The 19,998-nt window shown below is 43.1% G+C and overlaps 1 protein-coding gene across 3 annotated transcripts; it reads right to left on the reverse strand.

Moving 5' to 3' along the window:
* Positions 1-2,144: 2,144 nt before the first annotated feature.
* LOC119340466 (1-phosphatidylinositol-3-phosphate 5-kinase FAB1B-like) lies at positions 2,145-15,690 on the reverse strand. 3 transcript variants are annotated; one of them, XM_037612380.1, is made up of 11 exons: positions 14,690-15,690; positions 13,032-13,736; positions 12,400-12,553; positions 11,940-12,284; positions 11,210-11,872; positions 10,551-10,879; positions 10,359-10,482; positions 10,117-10,287; positions 8,570-9,994; positions 3,589-3,852; positions 2,145-2,923 (listed from the first exon to the last, which is right to left on the reverse strand). In XM_037612380.1, the coding sequence occupies exons 1-11, from the start codon at positions 15,352-15,354 to the stop codon at positions 2,600-2,602; spliced, it is 5,169 nt and encodes a 1,722-aa protein (XP_037468277.1). In that variant the 5' UTR covers positions 15,355-15,690; the 3' UTR covers positions 2,145-2,599. The 3 variants fall into 3 exon arrangements, with proteins under 3 accessions (XP_037468277.1, XP_037468276.1, XP_037468274.1); XM_037612379.1 differs by having other exon boundaries at positions 10,129-10,287; positions 10,955-11,872; XM_037612377.1 differs by having other exon boundaries at positions 10,955-11,872.
* Positions 15,691-19,998: the final 4,308 nt, after the last annotated feature.

A 19,998-nucleotide genomic window follows, 5' to 3' on the forward strand; every position in this document is an offset into this window, starting at 1 on the left:
GTAAACAAAGATGTCGTAGAAGTTACCGTCTATGGCGAAGATGAGCGGTGGTGATGTCGATGTTGAACCATTCCTAGTTAGCCTAAACACCCTAGGAAACGATGAACCACAACTCAAATTCTCAAAACCAAAGTCAAATGGTGGTAGCGGAATGCGGTGGTGGTGGTTGATGAAGAAGAAACCGTCCCTAAGTAGCCGAAACACCTTCGGAGACTCAAATCACAACTCAAACAACCACAAATGCTATGGGAAACAAAATGGGTTAAGTTGCGGAAGTTGGTGGTGGTATAGCGGATGATGTAGTGAAAGCCCTAGGCAAAGATGCCAAAGTTCGGAAAATTTGATGGTGTCTAATGGTGTTGGAAGTATTTTTGTGGTCTGTGGGATGTCAGTAGCTTCAAAACAAGCTAAAGAACATTAAAATCCGAGTCCGGATGAATTAGTTATGGTCAAAACTGGAAATCGGCCCAGGATGAAACTGGGAGGGGCGGTTGTACCGCTTGGGTGGGCGATTGTACCGCTCCTGGAGTGTCTTGGGGTTCCAGTTTTGGGTTGGCAGAAGTATCAGGGGATGGTGGAGCGGTTGTACCGCCTTGATGGGGCGGTTGTACTGCTTTTGTCGGGAAAATTTTCAGACCTGGACCGGGATGGATTTGGGGCGGAAATGGATGATTTTGGGGGCACAACTGGAGAGATTTTGTGGATGAAAGATGGGGAAACTTGGGGAGATGCTAGATCCACTCAAAACCAAGCAAATCCATGGATCAAAATCAACAAATCACAAAAAAATGGGCTATTTTTGGTGGGGATTTTCAAAATTGGGGAAGAACACAACAAAATAGGCTAGAAAACAAGGGGGTAGGGGCTCCAAATTCGTGATCAACCTTGCTCTGATCCAAGATGATATAGGGTGAAACCCTAGATGTCCGATCTTTCACGATTGGAGTGGATCCTACCAAGAACACGAAGAACACGAGGGAGAACACGAGGAGAGAAAACACTCAAACCAACAAGATTCGATTACACAAGTGCTAGATCCTCGAAACACAAAGAGGTACACGATCCATGATCAATAAGTGACGATACAAGTAGCAAGTTGTTCTCCGTGAGGAGGTCTTGAGGGTCTTCCCGTGAGGGGTCTTGAATCCAAGATGGATCTTCTCCGAAGAGGGAGCGGTCTCTCTCGATGGAGTAGATCCGGATGGATGAGCAAAGCTCTATCTCAAATGAGCTAATCCTTTGCTAACGCTAATACGGAACTAGGGACAAGTATATATAGTCCAAGGGGTAAGTGGGGGATACATGGGGTGAAACCCCTCTCATTGCGCGCAGGCAGGCGGTAGTACCGGTCATGGGGGCGATTGTACCGCTAGGAGCTCAGGTGCTGGTTCCTCGAGGTGTTCGCGGAAGGGAGTAGCGGTTGTACCGGTGGTAGGAGCGATTGTACCGGTCTTTTGGCTGTTACGGGATAAACCGGTGCTGTACCAGCCTTGCACCGCTCGGTCACAGAACCTGGGCCGATTGTTGGGCGGTAGTCAAGCGGTTGTACCGTCCGGACGGTAGTTGGGCGGTACATGGGCGGTTGTACCGGATTTCTGGGCTGGCCAGATTCTCTTCATGCTCTTGATGTCTAACTTGCACCGTAACTTCTCCTTGGTTGCTTCTTTGATACCACCTAAGCACACAAAGCATTTTCATTTGAGGTAGTAGCCATGTCTCAAGTGGGTCAAAGGGGAGCTCAACAAGGAGAGAGTTAACCTTATTTTTGATAGCTCTCGCACGAGCTCTTGTCATTGGTCCAAGTGATGTCGTGAGAGATGTAGAATGATGCACACAAAGCATCTTCGTTTGAGGTAGTAGTCATGTCTCAAGTGAGTCAAAGGAAAGCTCAACAAAAAGAGTTAACCTCATTTTTGATAGCTCTCGCATGAGCTCTTGTCATTGGTCCAAGTGATGTCGTGGAAGATGTAGAATGGTCCATGGGGATGACCATGGGATACGCCGCATCAATGAAAAAGGTTAAAATCGTGATTTCGGGCCCCCGGGTGGGATGCTCCGCGTCAATGAAAATGGTCAAAACAGTGATTTTGGCCTCCCGCGGAGCCATGTTCTGACGTGTATATGTTCTCCACAGCTTGTTGGCATAGGAATCTTGACACGGGGCATTAGCACTAACTCGACTTTTATTTTGTTATTATATACACCACAGACGGCGATAGCCCCTCTAAAAATCAACAGACACACAACAACCACTTGTGCAAAAGAAAAAGGCCCAAATTTCTGTTCACATCTAGCCAAAATGAAAACCACCTACAAGACACGAGAAGGCACTTACACTTGATATATGTACCATATAGGCAACACAGGCAAAACTAATCACAATTGCAGTCGCAAGAATATACACATGTGATGGTTTCTTTTTATATTAGATGGAAACCGGCGAGTGCAATCTGATCTGTGCAAATGACCACAGGAGAATACAGTGCCCAGCCTGAAGATCATTTCAATGCCGGCCGAGTACCAAATTAATCATTTCTCATGACTGCAGTAGGACCAAATCCGGCAACCCCCATCCATCATTAACACACCGAGCGCCATGCTACTCTGGTGAAGCATTTTGAGAATCGTCTTCACAAATATTTGACGAGGACTGGTCTGGATTGATTATTGCAGGCATCCATTGCTCAGGAATCACAATAAAATAAGCAGACATTGCTTTCCTAAACCGCTTCTTGTACTGCATCGGTGAGACAACAGTTGGAGCGGCATTCTTAGGCCCACCTAGAATGCCAGAAGATTTGACCCATGTTTCAAGGTGCTTGTCCCATGTATACTGCCTCATGAAATCAATTATTCCCAGGACAAGCTCATGTTTCTCCTCATCAACACCCACAAGCAAGGAATAATCCATTACATCAATTCCCTGAAAGAAAGCCATCAGAATCAGTTGATAACTCATGTTTATACATATGTTTGGTATCAGTGTCAGTTTGATAATAGTTCTACTCCCTCCGGTCCTTTTCACTCCGCGTATTATATTTGTGTCAAGTCAAACTTTGCAAAGTTTGACCAAATTTCTATTAAAAGGTATCAACATCTATAATACCAAACACATATACTATGAAACTACATTTTATAATGAATCTACCCATATTCATTTGAAATTGTGAGTATTGATACTTTTTTCTATAAGTTTGGTCAAAGTAGGGATACTTTGACTTGAGACAAAACTTATATGCAGACTAAAAAGAACCGGAGGGAGTATATTGTACATATCTCACGTCCCCTGTCCACGCAGTGTCTAACATGTTGCCTAGTGCCTGCTACAATGTTATTGGTGTAAATCACAAATCCTGACAGAGTATATTCATGCCAGCATGAGATGCATGTTTCTTGTGGTCATTTGATGAGATGCATGAGATGGTCACATGAGATCTCATGTGATCACATGATATACACATGTGACACATGTTTTATAGAAGAAGAAAAAATCTAGTATCAAGTTGTATAAATCACGGTGGAAGTTATCCTATGACTTACATTTTCTTTGTCTTTATGAACATAAGTAATGCATTGATCAGAACTTACTGCTAGAAAAGAAGTGTCGTTCCAAACAGCTCTTTCAAGAAGGCGCTTCGCCTTGTTCCCGACAAAAATTGGCGACGTTGGCATTGCCTCAATTAAGTTCTGGTCAAGCAGGACCTTGTTCCTGCTGGAGTCTGCATTATACCTTGACCTTGAAGATCCCTTGAGATCATAAAGCCTCGTAATATTCCGTCCAAATAAGAGATTTTCCATCACAAGCAAATCCATTTTTGATTCCTTGCCACCTTTCAGATGCTTAATTGTAACCTAAGCAAAAGCATACCATTTTTAGTACTACCCAACCCTACCATAGAAAAGAAAAAGCTACGCCTATAATTTTGGGTCATTGGCTCAATGAACTCCAGCAAAAGCATACCATTTCTAGTACTGCCCAACCATATCATACATTATTTGAGAGTTTAATCCAGTCCCAAAGTTGCAAAACTTCCTGCGGACACGACTTGCAGGTTGCAAGATCTCCGAAGGCGTGTTCAAGGAAGCACATACTAGATCAAATAAAATTGTCGTAGGTGCATAACATATATTTATTTAACCAAAAAGACTAACAAAATCAATATGAAGCGCAACTAATATACCTCATTACTAATTACTAGATGCCCCAATGTGAGCTATGTGAAAAATGCAGGGGAATGGTTTTATGTATAATATATGCATGATTCTAAAACTGGAGAATCTTTTTGATCCCAACCCACCAGCAAAATTACCAGATCCCAGAAACTATCATATATTCATCTAAAAGTTCAAATTGTTAGTTACATTATGTTCCATGTATAGCCTGAATATTTTCCCCATTGTATGAGGGGTTTTCCGCATATTTACCACCTGTACATGTATATATATGCTGGCCTTTGGCCCCCAGAAAATACAAGTTGCATATTTGTTGGGGTCTTGTTGGTCGTCGGATGCGTATTTCTCAGGTTGTGACTTTTGATGAGTCTCATCCTTTCTACCCGCGTCCATCTTCTTCGACCTTTTCAGCGAAGGATATCTCTTTCCTCACTTTTCCCGATACTCCTATCACTCTTGTTGAGTCCTTTCCCATCCGTCCTACTGCTCCTGCTTCTTCGACTACTGCAGATCCTCTGCCACCATCTCCTATTGTTTCCTCACCTCACTTATCACAGGATTACGTACCTTCACCCCCGGTGGCTTCCCCGTCTCTATCACCTGAGACTATCCCGGTGATTCCTCCTCGTATTCTTCCATCTTTTCCTCACATTTATACTCGTCGTCCGCATGTTGTGAATAAGTCTACTGATGCGCCATTTACTTCTCGTGTGCCATCTTCCTCATCTCAGCGACTCAGCCTACTTATGGCTTGCGTCCTTCTCCGCTTCCGCCTGTTGACCACCTTGGCCTTCCAAGCGCTGGCGCCGCTGTTCTTGAGCCCACTTCTTATTCTGATGCTATTGTTCACCCCGAATGGCAGCTTGCGATGGCAAAGGAGACTGTTCCTCTTGAGCGCACCGGCATGTGGGATCTCATTTCTCTTCATCCCCGTGTTCGTCCCATCACTTGTAGGGTCTACAAGGTTAAGACTCGCTCTGATGATTCTCTTGAGCACTACAAAGCTTGTCCTGTGGCTCATGGCCAGCAGGAGCATGATTGTGATTACGATGAGACTTTTGCTCCTGTAACCCATATGATAGTTATATTATGTTCCATATATAGCATGTGTATTTTCCACATTGTATAGGGATTTTCTGCATATTTACCACCTGTACATGTGTATATATACTGGCCCTTGCCCCCCAGGAAATATAAGTTGCATATTTCCTAACACAAATGATCATACCCATGTATAAAATGGAGAGCCTCGGAACGAAAATGTAATCCTTTTCTCTGGAGACTGTTATTGGAGCAGCTTAGTTGTATTGCATAGCCCATGGGGCAAATATATACACATGTAAAGAGACCTAGTACATTAGTTTGTGGTACAAGGAAATTTAAACTAATACGACTATGTAAAGAGACCTAGGCTATACTGAGACTGCACATCAAACTAGTAAAATGCCCGTGCTACGCTACGGAACAACATGGAAGTAGAGCCAAAAATAATTTAGCCACACTGTTATATTTTTAATCAAGACCTTCTAAAGTTACAGAAGAAACAACTGGATATTCCCTTTCTTATCACATGTATTAGTGGACATTTCAACTAATGCTAGCATACACATCATTATTCTACTTTGCAAGGTAGGCCAAAACACTAATGATATGTTTACTTGTTGCATATCACATTATCATTTTTATTTTTCTCCTATGTTTTTAATGTCGAAGTTTAGAACTGTAGTACATTCAAATCAACATTTGAGATCTTGTTGCATGTTTATTTTATCCCATTTAAAATGATATGCCCCATTGACAACATTCTTAAAAACCCACGCTTATAGGTTTGAACGGACTTGGTATCAACATAAGCCAAGTTGCAGCCTACCAAATGTGATGTTTGAATGTAGTTAAAAGAACTCGAGGATGGTAGATGAGATAATAAATGTGTAAACATATCAAAGATTCCGTGTCCAACATAATATTTCACATCATTTGCCACCCTAGGTTGCACAGGGAGATTAAAAAAAATATGCAATGAGAAAAAGGAAGAGAGATAAAGCATGTTAATGAAAGGCGTCAGATAATAAGCAAAGACACATGGAAGTTACCATCAAGAGTGCATGATATATGGTCAACTTGCCACCATGAAGAGTCAATGAATTGGAATTTCGATGATTGCAAATATTATTTATTTTCAAGGAGAGGGGTGGGGGTTGGGGGGGTTGCATCTATCCATCTGATGCATTGAGCGTGGTGGTCCTCATGGCCTCCACCGTCATGGTCATGACCGCTGTGAATAAGATATAATGCTCGCTGCTCACTGAGTAGCAAAATGCTATACGGCATTATGGCTCTAGAGGAGCTCGGGTGTGACTTCCGTGCTATGCTCGCACGGACGACCGCAGCCAAGGCCGATGTGCAGGATGCCTCCCTATGTCGGGTGCCCGTGCTGGCCGCCGCCTGCCCACTACCTCTGCAGTGCTCACCAATATTGTTGAGCCTACACACTGGTGGACCTACTTCCCGATGTCGTCCTGCATAGAGACAAAACTGCTTCGTGAAGCACTCCCCATCCATGATGCGTTGGTCGTTGTCGCCTAGAATGACGACGCTCCCCTTGTGGTTTTTATTGTTATATTTCCTCTAAAAGGCTGGACGGGCCGGGCTTCCTGTCGGGCTGGCTCTAACTCTGCCCGAAAGGATAAGAGGCCTAGCCTTTTTTTTAGGGCAAAAGGCCTAGCTGAGACGGCAAAATAGGCCTCAAGCACAACCAGGTAGAGCCAGTTTTGGCCCAGTTCAGCTGCAAGGCTCTCTTCTGAACCCAACCCATCTGTTTTTTAGGAATTCTAAAAAAAAATCTATTTTTTTGGAAGAGCTCAACCCATCCAAGTGAGAGGAGGGAATTAATAAGAGGAGCCCCATTATGTACGCGATTTTCTAATAAAATACAACAACGTACGCTCGCATGCGTCCATCCACCGTGTTGCCGCTGCTAGCGTACGCATGCTGCACGCACGCATCCTGTATCCATCCCCGACGACGTCGTCCTGTCCTCGGATCCCCGCCATGCACTGCGGCTGCAGACCCCGGCCCACCGTTCCCACGCCGGTGGCCGGCCACACCGCCATGTAGTTGTTGCCGAGCACATATACGCACGCCGGTGCCCGCACCCTCCGATTCATATGCAGTTGTTCGCCCAGCGCACGCACGCGCGGTCGCCAAGCTCTCTTGCTGCTCGTGGTCGGGGTGTCCGCAATATAGACCGGGCTCGCTGCTGTGATGCTTCTCCTCCACGACCACGCCTCCCGAACGCGCCGGTGCTCCACCTCCACGACCACGTTCCCAACGCCGCCGCATCCTGGGCCTACCTAGCATTGAACAACGTCGCCGGGGATAGAGGTGGAGAAGCACCACGGCGTCTCGCCCTCTTCGTCCTTTCCTTGGATCCTCGCTATGCACTGCAACTGCAACTGCACACCCTGGCCCCCCGCGCCAACGACGGTGGCCGACCAGACCGGCACGCCGTCGTTGCCGAGCACATGCACCGCAACCTCCGATCCCTCTATCGTCGTTCACCAAGCACACACGCGCAGTGGCCAAGCTCCCATGCTGCTCGTGGTTAGGGTGTGCCCTCGACCGGGGTCGCCGCCGTGTGGTGCTTCTCCTCCACGAGCATGCCTCTCGGACGCTCCGATGCTCCACCTCCACGACCACGTTCCCAAAGCCGCCGCATCCTAGGCCTACCTAGCATTGAACAGCGCCTCCAGGGCCGGCGAGCCAACCGGCAAAGAGTTGGTCGGTACAAGCCTCGCCCTCGTATTGGGGTTCGCCATAGCACCGAGCTGAGCCCCGGCCCTGCCCGTCGTCGGTTAGATTTTGGCTGCTCGATCCGATTCCGGCTCGTGCCCAACCTGACCTGTGGAATTGTTCTAGGGAAGCAGCCGTCGCTGCTATGCACAGGTGGATGGTGGTGGTGGAGCGTCTTAGATTGGATAGAAGATGACGATTGGGGAGAGCGGCGGTCCAGAGGAAGTTTTTTTTAATGCAGAAAGCCAGCTGGTATGTTGGAGATTGTTATTATTTTAATGTGGTGGGTCCCACAGAGGTAGGAGATGGAGGGTGAGTGAACTCACCACCAACTCAAATCTTTAGAAGTGGGAAAGATAACTTGCATACATAGAAAAACTATTATTTGTACCTCTACCCTAAATGAAGTACTCCAATATTTGGCTTCACTTGAAAGACTGCAATATGTCATGCACGATAGAAACAACATTGTTTCGAAGCAAAATTCCACTTAGTGACCATTGCCACTAATCTTACAAGAAGTTTCTTCCCCATACTTAATGTGGAATACCACTGCTAATAAACATATATAAACAGGAGATTAAAGAAGGTGAGACGAACATACCTGATAGATTCCCAGAATCTTTGCAAGGCATGTAGGGCTTCCAGTGCTTATGGACTCTGACAAATACTTAAAATAATCTGGGCCGAACTGAAGGAATGATTCAAGCTCTGTTTTTGTGACCTGCTTTATAATAAATCTATCATCCAGAGATTTTGCAAAGAACACATTACTTTTGCCACCTTGTGCTCCCCATTTCTTGCATCGACTGATAGATCTTAAATAATCAAGCTCCGATGGACAACAAGACCTTCTGAGTTCTTCAAAGCTTTTTGCATAATAGCATGTCACAGTGTATTTAACTTTCCCAAGTGGCCCACCATCTTGAAAAGAAACTCTGGAGTGCAGTAGATCAGGAGCAAAGGACCCTCTACTGGAAGATATCGATGAAGCAAAATCATCAGAGGATCCAAAATCCTCAAATAAATGGAACAGGTTAAAATTTCCTGAATCATAAACAGGCAACGAAAGTGTAGAATCTGCACTGTCTTTATTTTGATTGCTCTCAACTGACATTTGAAAGTGATACACAGGTGAAACAAGTGCATAAGAAATAATACTAGTCGGTTCATCATCAAATACCGGGATAACAACATCATTAGCTCCAGTTGGCAGAAAAAGTCTTGCTCCACCTTGCTGTGATAGATCGCGAAACAATGAAATGTATACAGGATTGTAGTCGGCCAAGGTTCCAAATGTCGGTGCTGTGCCAGAGTTTGTGTTCAATGAATTATAAAATGTCATGTATGGCATTTTAAGGCAGCTTAGCAAGTCTTCTACTGTATCCCCAGACCTGACAGATGCAGAAGTGTGGCGTGGTACTGCCTTTGCTTGTTTTTTCACATCAGCAGCTGTACCTTCTAACAGAGCTAGTGGTTTCACCAGGCTTGCATCAGGAGCAGATCCATCCTCACCTCTCCATTTTGCACCCAGTTTATCTGAAATGTCAGTAGCTACTGGGAACTGACCTTCAGAAGAAACCCTACGAACGCCGTTAATCGATCCTTGATGATCTAAATGACCCCTGACATTAGCGCTATTTGCATGATTTATTTCAACTATTGTATCTTCAGCACCATTCAACTCTTCAGTATTTCTCGAGCAAGTTTCATTAGATTGATCATGCTGGTTGGTCCCCTCATCACCAGCGTAAAGTGCATTTGAATCGGTGCCCTTTGAGTTCTTCTCCAACTTTGTGTTTGTATTGGTATCAGCTGATCGATCATTGATTTCAGAATTATTACTTCCAACTCGTAGACTTCCAAGAGCAGCGCAATACTTGCCACCTGAGGTTGCTATGAAACTTAGGCGTTGATCCCACAAGTAACAAAGAAATAGTAGCTGCCTCCTTAGTTTGTTAACTTCAAGAATATCAATGAATAACTGCCCCTTTCTGATTTCCCTTTTCAGTAGATTCTTTAGTGACTCCTGAAGGTGAATGCTCCAATAATCAGAATACTACATTCAGTTTAGCTTTTTTTTTTTACAGAGCTTTGTGTGACAATGGTTTCTTAACAAATCACTAGATAAAAATAGTAAAACAAATTTACCGTGAAATCAACCTTCTCTGCTTGTAGGATATCTTCCAACTCTACTATGTTTTGTCTTAACTCAAGGATCTTCATGTTGCCATCAAAAGAGCCTGTAATTGGCCTTTTCTCTGAAATTTGATGGAGTGCATTCAGTACTTCAGTGAACAGGAGTTCAGCTGAATCAACCACCTGAGACATTTGACTATTAGCATCACACAGTAATTACCTCGTAAGTGAGCTAATAAAATTAAACTTGCTACCTCATTTGCTTCTTGCTCTACCCATTCCTGATGCTGGGAAGTAAAATCAAGTTTCGACGGAGGCAAATAGACTGAGTGAACCTTGATTGATGCGTATCGGAAGCAAGCAACCATTTCACCGAAACTGAAATTCAAACATTTAAGACATGATTTTTGCCAAATTGATAAAGTGGAATGGAGATGAGGATATACCCATAAAAACGAAGGCAGTCCCTGTGAAGAGAATGACCACAGCTGGCTACCCTACTTGCTGCTGCATGATTTGAAAAACTAAGTTCCAAAAATTTACCAAAAGATAAGCCCCAGGCAGCATCAGACATCACTACTCTTTTAGTTGCTGGAGGGAGCCCTTTATCGCGCGGACAGCGTAAGCATCTATGCCACATCCAGATTTTACCATCATGTTCACCAGGTAACTTCACTATGAGTTTCCGCACTGATATTGTTAAGCTGCCTTGGGGGTGAACATAGCAATAAACATGGGCCTCTGGTGCCAGCTCACAAGAGAGACAACAATTGCTCTAAAACAAAATGTAGAAGTTATGTGAGATATAAAAACTATGAAACAAGTATAGTTTCAAAGACCTTGGTCTAACCTGATCAAATAGCTGGTCACGCAAAAACCTGCCTAAAGGTTTGTCAAAGTTACCATAATATTTTATGCGAAGAAGGTGTGGCCGCTCACATATAGCTTCTTTCCAAACACAACGCGAGGACAGAGAAACTAATATACTCTGGTTGTCGGCAGGGGATGCTGGAATTTCATCCCTTTTTACTATTGAACCGTCATTTGAACTGACATTATTATAAGAAACTTGTAAGTTGAGAGGAGCAGATGGCTTAGCCGCTACCTTGGCACCATTGTTGGCGTTATGGGCAAATGAAAGATCACTTTCAGCAGCCACCAAATTTGCAGGATGAGCAGGCAACACACTCAGGCCATTAGCCAGTGGATGTCTATTGGTTTCAGGCTGGAGTTCTTCAAATTTCATTTTGCTGCCAACATCTCTAGTACAAGCAGGACACTGGCAGAATGAAATTCTCGACTGCTGAACCAGAGGATCATTATATGATTGAGGGTCCATACCAAGCAAACAGCCAATGTCTCCAGTTTGGTCATTGATTTGAACTGATGATGCTTGGGTAGAACCAACTCCCAATCTTTCCCAGCATTTGCTATCAGGGAAGGATGCTGCAGCCATTTGGTCCATCATTTTAAAACCATTGAATGTAAAGTCATCCTTTTGAATATCAAATGCTTGCAGGTTGTTGTTGGGTGATGAAATAGTAGGCATTTGCAAAATAGGTATCGTTGAAATGGATCTATCAGCACTGGAAGGTTTGTCCGGCAAAGCAACAATAATCGGCGACTTAAGAGGGAGTTCTGGCAGGGTTGCACCTTCATCTACAAGAAAAGATGTTTCAAGAGCCAAGTGATAGGCTGCGAAGACTCCATATTGCACAACATGCTTCACTTTTTTCAACTCATCCCCATTAGCTCCTTTTAGCAAGATCTGCAGAATTAGATATACTTAGACAGGACCCCAAGTGTTATAACTAAGTCAACAACAGAACACTTACTGTAAAACCCAAGGGCTTTGGACAGCCTTCAAAAAACATAAGGGTCTTCAGCATTTTCTTCCCACCTTCTCCAGCAGTCCCATGCTCTTCAATATACTTCTCCACATGGAATAAGTCACAATTCCCGAGCTTTTGGGATGACAGATAATCAATAGAGGGAACTATCTGAGCACCAGTGCAACGGGATATCCGTTCCAGAAGTGGTCTTCTGATATTCAAAACAAGTGAAATGTTTTTCTCCAGAAACAAATCCTGAGCATAACGAGACACAGATTTCTCTACCAATACAACACTTGGTTGGTGCGCTTTGATCTTTACAACTGCCATTTTCAGATAATCCGTTTCCTAGAATACAAAAAGGCATGAAAATGATCGCCATCAGCAACGATCAATCTATACCACACTCTCAATGCACTTTGGTTTTACAATTTATGCATGAAAACATAATCGTGGGTAGTACCTGCTGCAGTAAGGTATCAAAACTTGAAAGCAAATTCGATACACGCTGATATTCAAGTGCACCACCAAGAATTAGGATTCGTGGCTTTTCCTTCTTTGTTGACATGCGCCGATGAGCAACATTCTTCTTACAAACAACTCCTCTTACAACCAAGCTGGAAATGAAGAAGTTTACAACCAGACACAAAAACAATTAAGTTCTTGCCTGCAGCACTAAGGAAATGCACAGAAAGGAAAGAAACGATGAAATCTCAAGTGCTATAACTTGAAAAGCTGCTGCCTTGGCGCAGTGGTAAAGCTGCTGCCTTGTGACCATGAGGTCACGGGTTCAAGTCCTGGAAACAGCCTCTTGCAGAAATGTAGGGAAAGGCTACGTACAATAGACCCAAAGTAGTCGGACCCTTCCCTGGACCCTGTGCAAGCGGGAGCTACATGCACCGGGCTGCCCTTTTTTTTATAACTTGAAAAGCCAAGGTTACCAGCAGTAGCACTATATGTTATTTACATTATAAAGTAGTGCCATATTGATATGAGAACTTCATAAAGCATTAAGCAAATGAATGCTAAAACACATAAACAAGTAAAAACCACCAGATTATGTGAAGTGATACATGGAAGAGTGAATCTGTTCACCTGTCACTTGGACGGCCACAAGCCAAGCATTTCACCTTTACATAGCCACCAGGGTCCATACGTCCTCCTTTGCTGGTATCTGGTCTCAAAAGAGATGCGGCTTCCCAAGACAAGGAGGTAACTATATCTAGCCAACTCTCATTGCCAATTTTATCACCCAATTCTATCTTTTCAGCTTGAAGAAGTTGGGCCACCAATGCCCGAAAATGCCCATCAACAATATCTTTCATGGCTTTCTTGTGTTCCTCAGCAGATTTATCTCTACTTCGACAATGTCCACTGCTGAAGCTGTTTGAGCGTAGATAACCCCATTCTCCTGTGGCATCCTCTCCCTCCTCATCATCACATGGAGCACCATCATGGTCATCCTCTTCATCCTCGGCTTCTGGAGGTAGCCAAAGTGAGCTATTGTTTTCAAAATCCACAAGTTCATTTTCTAGCACTTCCATGCCATACAACGAAGAAGATCGAGCATTGCACTCCTCAGCATTATCAATGATATGATCACCAGTCTTATCCATTCCCTCAGAATTAACTAAGGTTGCTGTATCTTTTCTTGGTGATGCAGAATCTTTAGCAGCATCATTGCAAACAACTTGATGATCATCAAAACACATAGGCCCATTGTACTCATCAGAGTTTTGTAGGTGGTGTACTTCCGAATCAGAGCGGAAAATTGTGTAGTCGTCATCTTCATCATCACTCCTAGTAGAAGAAAATAAATGTTGAATTAGTCACAGGGATCCAACTAACAATTTTGAAATACAGTCTTCCTTTCTTTTGTTGAGTTTGAATGATAATTCCTCCGCGGAGTACTTCTTACTCCCTGAGAACAGAACTTAAACAAGTAAACTTATCCAAGATCTGGAGACCTTATCATCTTGTAAATTCATCACATCCTGCTTATCATAAAGTAACCATATACTACGATTATGTCAAGCATTTTCACTGCTTCTTGCTACCATGCTATCAATGGCACAAAGGAGCATGAGCACGGTGCCGGTTTAAGTCAACGAGAATGAAAAGCATAAAAGGAACTAATCAAACAGTAATTTCAATCTGTGCCAACTTGGTTTCAGGATGGTGATGATCAACAGTGCAACTGATTCCAGCCACCCTTTGTTAGTTAACCAACAGTGAACAGCTTATGAAATTTTGTGTTCTCTACAGAAAACACTTATGAATTTCAGGTGTGCTTATGTCACATTGCTTATCGTGAATCTATTTATGTGGCACACTATAATAAAGCAAACCCCATATGAATAGCCAAAAACAACTGTATTTTAAATTTGACCAAGTATTATTCAAAGAAATCCTATATTCAAACAACACAGGAGTTCCATTTTAGGCATGTAAAGCGATGTTAGTGGGCAAACTCTCCAATATACAGTAACAAAAGAATTCAGGTACTGGGAATTGCATCCAAAAGGAAAAATATTTGGCCAAATAAGTAACTGCATCTAGCCCTATCCAGCAACACAGGTATCATACCTCAGAAGTATGGTCTCGGCTACTGATTGGACAACTAACTCAAACAATCTTTGTTTGTCGTTTGTCAACGATAATGTATGAAGTTAGTGTAGTTTAATTTCCTTGAGAAAAAAGTTAGCGTAGCTGATTTCGTTGGCTAACAAAGCCAGAAGCCTAAAAAGGAATACCTATTCAAGCAGAAGTTGAATGGATCAGGCGAATTGTCCACATAAGCCGCATGCTCCATGGCCCCATCCGGCTCCATCACAGCATGCTGCAACTCCAGAGAAGCATCGAGCTCGCCGCAGTTGCCCTCGCTGCCCACCGACCGTGATGCAGAGTCAGTGCAGCTGACATTCGCGTAAGACAACAACTGGCCGTTGGTCACCGTGCTGCTACGCCCGGTGGAACATGACTTTTCGTTCCCCGCACTCGTGGCCGACGGCGACGGGCTCGACAGCTGCGCCACATCCCTCCGAGTGGCCGCCTCCTCCTCCAGCCAGCGCTTGAAGCAGTAGTTGCAGACCCTGATCCGCTCGATGTCCTCCCGCGCCGCGTCGCCCGGCGAGCGGGGCACAGAGTTGGCCGTGCAACGGGCACAGAACACGCGGCCGCAGTGGCGGCAGTGGTGACGCCGATTAAGGATGGTGAACTGGGCATCGCAGTCGTAACACACCCGGCAACTTTGGTCCGGCATCCAGAAGTCTCTGGACAAGTCATGCGGCTGCGCCTGTAGCACATCGGCAGCAGCAGCAGCCTTCGGCGCAGGCGGCGGCGAGTGCTCTCCCCGCCGCGGCATCCGCGACTTGACTGCTCCCAACAACTCAACGAGGCGCCCCTCCGGCGATCCCATCACCCAGGCCTTTAGCTCTCCCACCCTTCATGCTCAGCACAGCAGAGACTCAATTCGCATGGCCCTCGCCGCTTCCGAACCAGGGGCACTCCAACGCCGCACGCCGCCGGATCAGAACTCAATCGGCAGCACCCCAAGCTCGGCACGAATTCGGCAGCGCTGGATCGAGCGGGGGGCAAATGGGAATCGGGAGGACTGATTTTATTTTTATTTGGCTTAAGACAAAGTGAGGATTTCGGATGGGATTAGGAGGTCACGAGGGTTCCAGACGACAAACACCACTCGCGCACGGGGCTGGACTTGCTCGAACGATGCGGATTCACGGGGCACAAAGGTAGAAAGGACGGGACTGTTTGGCTGAGTACACACGCAAAAGTTACTCTCCCATAAGGGTACATATAGGTTTTGTCTTAAGTTGAAGTTTAAAATTTTGACCAACTTTATAAAAAATAGCAGCATTTATGGCACTAAATTAATATCATTAGATTTGTTTTGAAATGTAGTTTCATAATGTACCAATTTAATGTCATCTATGCTACTACTCTTTTCTATAAAATTGGTCAAAATTTTAAAACTTTGATTTAGGTAGATGTACACTTATTCACGGACGGAGGGATTACGTACTTAGTTGTAAACATTTGTCATTGTTGTGTCCCCTTCGGTCCGTCTCAGCAGAAACACATGCATCGATATTTCATTGTAAACATTTGTCAACCAAAGGCAAAGAGCTGTTTTATTGCATAGCTTTTTGTGGTAACTTTTTGTTCGAGCGATAAGGTTACCAGGTGACACGCAGTCATAGCCACGGCGTAGCATGTCTTATCTAACCGATATATTTGAACAAGCATTAAGCATTACACATCACATTGAGAACCACTAGCTAACTGCTCGTGAGTTGTCACATTGATATACATATTCTAGTGGTTCAACAGCAATAACATAGACTCTCAGAATAAAGGATTTTCTGCAGAGTGACGCGCAATGATCCATAGTTTTGTATAGGGTTGCCACGACCCGGTCCTTGATGAGGGCCCCAAATCTTTGTACTTTCTATGTCAGCCCCTGAATTAATAGCTGACAATAGAGTCGACGGTGTAATACCAACAATACATCACATGTCATAGTATTACATCGTGGATCCAATGCTTTACAAAACACACATGCTTAGCCCATGGGATAGCTTACAATACAATCATGCAGCGGAGATAATATTCTCGTCTTGTGGCATCCATCTACTCACAGGCAAGAGTTGAGCATAGCATCATAACTCTACTTCGTACCTTCCCTTCAATACGGTAAACATGCAGTGTTATACGTTGCAGCCCCAAGGGTCAATACATTTACTGTATTGGCAAATTCACGGTTCACTCGAAAGCATGTTCACCTATATGGGGTTCAAGGCTCTTTGCAGAAAATAACTTTGCCCTATTTTAGTAGTGGTCTACTCTAATAGCTGGACATACTGTCTCACACAATAGTTCGGGGTAGATCGCATCACGCAATCACCCATAATGCAATTTGAGTATGTGGCTCCCGTCTCACACGGTAACCCGAACTGAAAGCACAAGTGCTCCCTGGGTGATTTTGATAATTAATGTCAAAATATCTCTTGTTGGACTAATGCTTTTATCTAGTGTATTTCAGACAAGTTCAACAATGGCGTGGAAAGGACAAGAGAATGTGGAACCCCTTCAAAATGCTAAGGGCACATATTGGCAAAAGCTCAAGACTCTTCATTTCTATTTTAGTGATCCAAGATCACATTGAGTCCGTAGGAAAGCCAATACTATTAAAAGGGGATGAGGTGTTGCTTAATGGCTTGCTTGCTCAAATGCTTAGTGATATTGCTCCAAAGCCCTCAACCACTTTTTCATTCCAAATGTGTCAAAGCCCTAAACTCCAACTCGGCCCCATCGATCCACTCCATCCGGAGCCACCGAGTTCATATGACATAGCCACTACCAGAAACCCTAAACAGTTCAGTCACACCGATACGAATCTCGGTCTCTCCGAGATGGCCTTGCCAATTCTCTGTTGCCTATTGCAATTATTTCGGTCTCACCGAGTGATACGTCCATTTTGCATCATGCTTTCACAAATTTTTCAGAAATTTTATGCCCCAAGACACTTCATTAACCATAAAGTGGCACTTCTCCCAATTCAAGACAATATTAGTTTCTTCACATCTCTGCAAGACTCGATCAAGGTTGCTTAAGCAATCATCAAAAGAACTCCATACATAGAGAAATCATCCATGAAAACCTCAACAATCTTTTCACAAAAGTTAGAGAATATAGCAGTCATACATCTTTGAAAGGTAGCAGGTGCATTGCATAAACCAAAAAGCATACGTCTATAAGCAAAGGTACTGAAAGGGCAAGTAAAAGTGGTCTTATCCTGATCCTCTTTTGACAGGTATTTGAGAGAAACCAGAATAACCATCTAGAAAGCAAAAATGTGTATGTTTAGATAGTATTTCTAACATTTGATCAATAAAAGGTAGAGGGTAATGATCCTTTCTAGTAGATTTATTTAATTTGCGGAAATCAATTACCATTCTATAACTTGTAATAATTCTTTGTGGGATCAATTCATCCTTATCATTAGGAACTACGGTAATACCTCCCTTCTTAGGGACACAATGGACATGACTTACCTACTGACAATCAGCAACAGGATAAATTATACCTGCCTCCAGAAGCTTTAGTATTTCATTTCTTACCACTTCTTTCATCTTAGGATTTAACCATCGTTGATGATCAACAACTGGTTTAGCATCTTTCTCCAGCTTAATTTTGTGGTGGCATAGAGTGGGACTAATGCCCTTAAGATCATCAAGAGTATATCCAATAGCAGCATGGTGCTTCTTTAGAGTTTTCAATCATTTCTCTTCTTCATGCTCTGAAAGGTTATCACTAATAATAACAATATATATCTTCTTTTCATAAAGATAAGCGTATTTCAATGTATCAGGTAATTTTTTAAGCTCAAACACGAGATCTCCCTTGGGTGGAGGAGGATCCCCAAGGATTTCAACTGGCAAGTTGTGTTTCAAAATAGGTCCCTGTTTAAAGAATACTTCATTTATTTCCCTTTTTTCATTCATAAACATATCATTTTCATGATCTAGCAAATATTATTCTAAAGGATCATTAGGAGGCACGGCAATAGAAGCAAGACCAATAATTTCATCTTTACTAGGCAATTCTTTATCATGGGGTTGTATATGAAATTTAGCAAAATTGAAATCATGAGACATATCCCCTAAACCAACAGTGACAGTATCTTTTTCGCAGTCTATCTTAGCATTAACAGTGTTCAAGAAGGGTCTACCAAATATAATGGGACAAAAGTCATCTTGTGGGGAAGCAAGAACAAGAAAATCAGTAGGATATTTAATTTTCCCACACAAGACTTCAACATCTCTAACAATCCCAATTGGTGAAATAGTATCTCTATTGGTAAGCTTAATAGTAACATCAATATCTTCTATTTCAGCAGGTGTAATATCATGCATAATTTCTTTGTATAAGGTATAAGGTATTGCACTCACACTAGCACCCATATCACATAAGCCATGATAGCAATGATCTCCTATTTTAACAGAAACAACAGGCATGCCAACAACAGGTCTATGTTTATTTTTAGTATCAGGTCTAGCAATTCTAGCGGCTTCATCACAAAAGTAAATAACATGCCCATCAATATTATCGACCAAGAGATCTTTAACCATAGCAATACTAGGTTCAACTTTAATTTGCTCAGGGGGTGTAGGTGTTCTAGCATTACTCTTACGTACCACAGTTGAAGCTTTAGCATGATCCTTTATTCTAACAGGGAAAGGTGGTTTCTCAATATAAGTAGTAGGAACAATAGGATCGACATTATAAGTGATAGTCTTTTTTTCAACTTTAATGGGTTCTACTACTTTCACTTTAATGGGAGGATAATATTTAAACCACTTCTCCTTAGGGAGATCAACATGAGTAGCAAATGATTCACAGAAAGAAGCTACTATCTCAGAGTCAAGTCCATATTTAGTGCTAAATTCACGAAAAGCATCGGTATCCATAAAAGATTTAACACAATCAAATTTAGGTGTTATACCTGACTCCTTACCTTCTTCGAGCTCCCAATCTTCAGAGTTGCATTTAATTCTTTCCAATAAATCCCATCTGAATTCAATAGTATTCATCATAAAAGAACTAGTACAATAAATATCGAGCATGGAGCGATTATTGAGAGAAATCCAAGCATAAAAAATTGAATAATAATTTCTTTTGATGATTGCTTAAGCAACCTTGATCGAGTCTTGCAGAGATGTGAAGAAACTAATATTGTCTTGAATTGGGAGAAGTGACACTTTATGGTCTCACCGAGTTGATAAAGCTAAAGTTGATGTTGTTGAAAATATGACGTGTCCTAAGGACATCAAAGGTATAAGAAGTTTCCTTGGCCATGCCAGTTTTTATAGGAGGTTCATTAAAGACTTCTCAAAAATTTCTAGGCCTCTGACTAATCTCTTACAAAAAGATGTTCCTTTTGTCTTTGATGATGATTGTGTAGAAGCATTTGAAATACTTAAGGAAGCCTTGATTTCTGCACCCATAGTTCAACCACTTGATTGGAATTTACCCATTGAAA

This window comes from Triticum dicoccoides, chromosome 7B, assembly GCF_002162155.2.
Source record: "Triticum dicoccoides isolate Atlit2015 ecotype Zavitan chromosome 7B, WEW_v2.0, whole genome shotgun sequence".
Classification (NCBI taxonomy): Eukaryota; Viridiplantae; Streptophyta; class Magnoliopsida; order Poales; family Poaceae; genus Triticum; species Triticum dicoccoides.